At 36.2% G+C, this 5,923-nt stretch overlaps 1 protein-coding gene across 2 annotated transcripts; it reads right to left on the bottom strand.

The window, feature by feature from the left end:
- Nucleotides 1–476: 476 nt before the first annotated feature.
- Nucleotides 477–4,128, bottom strand: LOC111785025 (putative E3 ubiquitin-protein ligase XBAT35). 2 transcript variants are annotated; one of them, XM_023665507.1, is made up of 10 exons: nt 4,031–4,128; nt 3,545–3,788; nt 3,347–3,461; nt 3,175–3,255; nt 2,987–3,075; nt 2,797–2,888; nt 2,514–2,595; nt 1,868–1,970; nt 1,427–1,512; nt 477–1,243 (listed from the first exon to the last, which is right to left on the bottom strand). In XM_023665507.1, exons 2-10 carry the CDS (start codon nt 3,644–3,646, stop codon nt 641–643), a joined length of 1,353 nt encoding a protein of 450 aa, XP_023521275.1. In that variant the 5' UTR covers nt 3,647–3,788; nt 4,031–4,128; the 3' UTR covers nt 477–640. The 2 variants fall into 2 exon arrangements, with proteins under 2 accessions (XP_023521275.1, XP_023521276.1); XM_023665508.1 differs by lacking the exon at nt 4,031–4,128 and adding an exon at nt 3,937–4,023.
- Nucleotides 4,129–5,923: the final 1,795 nt, after the last annotated feature.

Here is a 5,923-nt window from a genome sequence, read left to right as displayed (position 1 = left end):
TTTTTTTTTTTTTTTTTTCTTCTAAATTACAGAAAATATATATATTTATTTATTTATTTATTTACCTTTTTTTATATTATTTTTTACGGCCTATAAATACCCATCTCATTTTCTAAAATTCTAAATTCTCTCCAATTTCCTCCAATTATTTCAAATTTCTTTCTTAAATTTGGACTTTTAGATTCTAATTTACTAAGTTAGGATATTGTTTATCAAGTTAATTATCGTATTAAAATCTTGTATTAAAAAAAGTGAATGTTCGAGAGCTAAGGAGAAAGAGTTTAGATTCGAAGCGGGTCCCCCTTTTTTCTTGATCTTTACGAGTTGAGAAAGAGTTTAGATTCGAAGCGGGTCCCCCTTTTTTCTTGATCTTTACGAATTGAGTAAAAAAATAAAAAAATCATCGTGAGTTCCTTTAAGGTTCTCACACTAAGATGACAAAGCGTATGTTCAAGAGCGTATGCTCAAGTCGGGGGTCTTGATAATGATAAGTTGTATTCAAAATGCATTTACATTACCAATATTGTGTCCACACAATCAGATAGAACACAATGAGTATATATGTAGCAAGAATATATATATAAACAGGAACTGTACATTAAATAGTTTACTCACAGTATAATTCGACATTCTGGATTATTCATACAGCATACAATCGGACGACCTGGTCGATTTTGGCGCGACAAACTGGGCAGCCCCATTTCTTGGATTTGATTTCAGTCAAACAATTCATGCACCCAGCCATATGTCCGCAGGGAATGCAGGCTCCTTCAATGGGAGCATCCAAACATATAACACATGATGAAGAACTCGCTTCCTCTTTCCCTTCGCCCGGTCTTAAGTCAATCGGACTTGAATCGATCGATGGATAGTGAATTGCACCATCGTCCAGAATATCATTTGCCACCGGTGGAGCTGAAGGTACTGAATCTGACGGGATGGTGTTAGTCTGAATTTCGGGATGTTCGTTCGAGTTGCTGCTCTGGCCAGCTTCATGCTCTTCGGAATCATTCGTGCCTAATTTCGTCGAATGTGTTGTTGTTGGTGCAACTGGACCTGTATGGCTGCTAGAGGCACTTGCTTTAGAACTTGGACTAGGATCAGGAAAGGGTGGTCTCCCCTGGGTAGATGATTGTATGGAAGCGTTAATGGCCATGTCTAGCTCCACATCTTCTGTGTCCGGCGGTGCAGTTGCGGATGCACCCGAGCCCTGGTTACCATTCATAAATGCAGGGTGCATCACCTGAACGATTCCAAAAATTTCCAGATTATTGCAATTGTACTCGCATTTCTACTACAAAGTAAAGCAGGAGAACAACAAATTGACCCTAAATTAATCTCTAGCTATCTTGACCATGTGCCAAGACCAGAAGAGAATGGACATAGTAAAGAAAAGAGACGAAGAAAACGTCGATGGACGTGTTACCGTAGGAATTCCTTTGCATGCATTGCAAAACCACAGAAGTTGTTCTTTGTCATTTTCGTTCCCGGATGCGAGTTTCAAGCGAGTTTCTGAAAAAAAACAAAATAATAATTATAACGAGTTCAAAACAAGAAACAAACATTAAGTCAAGAACGGAGTTCCTTGATTGAGAAGCAAATGAAATTAGTCCTTTCTCAGGCGTAGGCGAGTATTATTGGAGGCGGAGACAGAGAAGGTAGAAGATCAGAGTCATCAGACCAATAAAGAGATCTATGAATTATACAAATACAATGTTTAGACCCTGTAGCTCACAAAATCGAACACGCCCCTTTTCTGCGCTCGCTTTGTCAGAATTATGCTTGGCTATTTAAACAAAGGAAATTATAGAACTATGAAAGGAATGCATCTTTCAGTGCCAACGTGGTCGAGATAGACATGACTTACTCGCCGCGTTATCCACAATCATAACTGATGGATCAGAATGCTGTGACTTCGTCTCCTCCAAACTGGCTCTCCACAGTGGAACAACAATACGCGGTTGAGCGTCCTATCAGTTACAGCGAAGGATTACACAACAAAATAATAAAATAAGATACCTATGGACGATACCAAATGGTTGCCAAGAACAAGAGCCAACAGAAAATACAAAGACATATATCAGTAAAGTAATTGGATCACATCCACTTCCACCTGGTAAGAATCTACTGCATAGTAAATGCTATAAAGAACTGGGGTCTTTAAATAGGACAAGTACCGCTGCCTACAGATGAAACAAAGGAAAGCTAAGATTTTCGAAATAAGTAGCACACTAGCATGATTGATAAGCTATGGTGGTTCCGAGGGGCACAATACGTTTCGGTGCAATTTGAAAGCCAGAGAAGTGACAGGACAAAATATAGCCCGCAACATCAAAAAATAACATATACGACTGACGTGATAATACATTTTTTTCGACCCTAGCACTATCATCGCTAGATGTTTAGACGCTCTTGATTGGGATGGACTGAAGGGGAAATTTTCGTTATTAAAACCTTTTAAGTATTAATAAACATCGTGATCTGCAGAATAGTAGCAATATCATGTGCTGTACCTGTAAAGTTGGGTATATAGCAAGCTCCAGCTTTAAAGGCCTTGCAAGGTTTCTTGCTCCACATGGTAAAATAACAGCCCAACTGGAATTGGAATTACATCAATCACAAGCATATAATTTGACAAGACAAATATACTCAAAGTTCGAATACAAATAGAAGTTATCGTCAATCGCCAAGTCATTAAGTCATGTTACTTTCACGACTTACTGCACGGTATTTGATTGACATAGAACTACGAATAGAAGAAACTTAAATTCAGAATTATGGTAATAAAGTACATACACTCTCCTTGAGACCAATTGAGGAGCCAGTACTTCCAAAAATCCTGGTCCATGGAACTCCCGCAACCAACCCGAGAACAAACAAATATGACTCTACAAAAAAAAAGCTTCAATAATCATCTTGACACAACAGTTTCAACCCAAAAAAATGATCTAGTTGGAGTTAAAATAGAATTACGAGGTAAACAAACCTCGATCGTACGAACAACATTGCTGTGACCTTTTGCTCTAGCAACATCAAGAGGACTCTGGCAATCATCATTCATGATCAATGGATTTGCTGAAGATTATGACACAACATATCAATTAGACTTGCTAAAAGAATTTTGAACAAATATTGAAAGAAACAATGTGTTAGTATGGAGAGATTAAGACAAACCTCCATGAGAAAGAAGTAATTTGACATTATTTTCAAGACCTCTTTTAGCTGCATGATGTAAAGGGGTACCAGCATGACGTCCTAAAATGCAATGAAAGGGTTAAGCTAACCAAAGCAGAGCTGAATATGATGCAATGAGAAGAAAGCATAAGCGAATTATAAAGAAAACTACCAGGCCGATAGGCATTAACATTAGCACCAAGTTCTATCAAAGTTCTCGCAACATTGTGAAGCTCAGGACTCATGCAAGCCACAATTAAAGGGGTTTTCGCCTCCTTATCAATCCACTATAGATATCATGAAAGTAAGAACAGCAGCACCAAATGCAATTAATCATACTCTCAAGAGGATGAGCAAATTTAACAATTACCTCAAGGCCTGCACCCTCTCGGCAAAGGGCTTTAATCCCTTCTGAATTTCCATAGCTTACTTGCTGGTAGAGCAGTTCATCTTTCGATTGTTGTTGCCCCATTCCAGACCAACCCACAAAAGCTAATCGAATAAGTTCAATCAGGTCTGGAAGAAGAAAACCCAGAATTTCGCCTAAAAATCTCCGTGGAAAATTGAATTCAAGCCCCCTTTTGAACAATGGGAGCAACGCAAACTCCCCAGGCCTGAAAGAGAATAACGAGGTAAACACATCAATGGAGCATTTTAGGTTAAATCGATCCAAGAAGTGGGGCCGATGAACAATTAAGAGAAACCAATCGAAATCTTCACCCAAAAATCAATAAAAATGAAAGAAAACCAAGAGATGCTTACGATCGATTCCAATTTCTTAAACGAGAAGGATTCTGAATCAAAGATGAAACGCGAAAATCAAATAATTCAGACCTTGATGTTACCCTTTACCTACCCTGTTCCTGAGGATCAATTTTATCGAGTTTCGCGCGATATGTCGTCCCTGGATTTTCTGACGAAGCTTCTGCGACGGAGACCGATTGTAGGGTGGGGGTCCGAAAATATCGTAGAATTTGAAGTGGAATATCAGTCATGTAAACGACATGTCGTCTTCCTTATTTTGAAACGCCGTTGACTTTAAAATAGTTTTTTTTGTTGGGTCCGTCAATTTGTGAGTTGACTTTTTTTTTTTGTCAAATTAATTCAACCAATCAAAAATAAAGTTACTATCCAACTTTATACAACTTCTAAAATTATTACGTAAAATTAAGAATATTTGATATTTGTAATATTTGTGACGTAAAATGTTATTAAATTTAACAATATAGTTTATTTAAAATATTGAAATAATGGACAACTAAAAAGAAAAAAAATGAAAATAAATAAATTAATAAAAGGGCTATTTAGCTTTGCAAAATGATCTGTAAAGCTACAAAAAAGAGGATAAAATACCCATTTCTTTTGATAAAAAATTAAATTTTGGTATTTTTGTTGCCATTTTAATGATATGTCAAATATGTTACGGCCCCACCCCCACATGCCTCACAAATAATGTATAATTCCTAATATTTTTCTATTTTATCTATAATTAATTTATTTATAAAATACGTTATTTTCAACATTTTTTTTATAGGTCGGATTCCTGCATCTCGATGCTTGTCGGGTGAGAGCTAGCTAGCTTGCATGAAGTAATCCGTCATTAAATTTAATCGGTTTTTTTTTTCTACTTTAAAAAAACAAAAAAAAATACATGAAATTAATTTTATATGATTGAAATTGATTTTATTTATTTATTTATTTTTTATTTTTTATTTTTTGGGAATGTTTAATCAACTTTTTCATGGCCGAAAACTTAGGACCCAAGTTTGCCGTGTTTTAATGGACATCGGTGCTTGCCGAAAGAGATATTTCCATTAAAATTGCCCCTCATCTTTAAGATAATTTCCATTTTGCCATTGATTTTTTTTTTTTTTTAAATAAATAATTATTATTAGATTTTTTTAAGAAGATTTTGATGAAGTAGGCTACTCGTAAGTCTATCGAACATAATATTCGATACTACGTGCAATCTTTCCATCAATAGGGTCGAGATGCTATCATAGAGCGTTTGACGTTTTTCTTCCATATGCACGTGTTTCCTTATTTTATGACAGTATTGAGACGTGTTTTTAGCATCTAGATGTCGTGACTACGTTCTTTGAATATATCTTATTATCATCGACCTCACGGTTTTAAACACATACCCGGCTAGGAAGAGGTTTTCACACTGTTAATAGGAATGATTCGTTCCCCTCTATAACCAATGTGGGATCTCATAGTCTATTCCCTTTGAAGACCCAACATTCTCACTGACACACCGCCAAGTGACTGACTCTAATATCATTTGTAACAGTTCAAGTCCACCGCTTGCAGATATTGTCCGATTTGACCCTCTGCCTCACGGTTTTAAAAGGTTTCCATACCCTTATAAAGAATGTTTCGACGTGGGATCTCACAATAATTGTGTACATCGTAATGGGGACAAATGATCAACACACAAACGTTATGAGATTTATATGGAGTTTTATAGCTGCACAGCTAACCTATTAACATCACGGATTAGGTAACAATCAATCGAATAATTTGGTTGACTTATGTTGACTCGTTTATCACAAATTAACGATTTTGAACGTATGGTTGAGATAATTTAGATTATAATTTAATTGCATGATTGAATTAATTAGATATAAAAATTTTAAAAAAAATAAAATTGGGGTTTAAAAGAGGGGGAAGCTTGACAACTACGCTGCTTTTTCTTTGGAGGCGCCATTAAAACCATCCATTAATCATTCTCCACAATCCTTCCTTC

Source organism: Cucurbita pepo, unplaced genomic scaffold, assembly GCF_002806865.2.
Source record: "Cucurbita pepo subsp. pepo cultivar mu-cu-16 unplaced genomic scaffold, ASM280686v2 Cp4.1_scaffold000332, whole genome shotgun sequence".
In the NCBI taxonomy this organism is placed as follows: Eukaryota; Viridiplantae; Streptophyta; class Magnoliopsida; order Cucurbitales; family Cucurbitaceae; genus Cucurbita; species Cucurbita pepo.
This window is presented reverse-complemented; position numbering and strand designations above follow the sequence as displayed.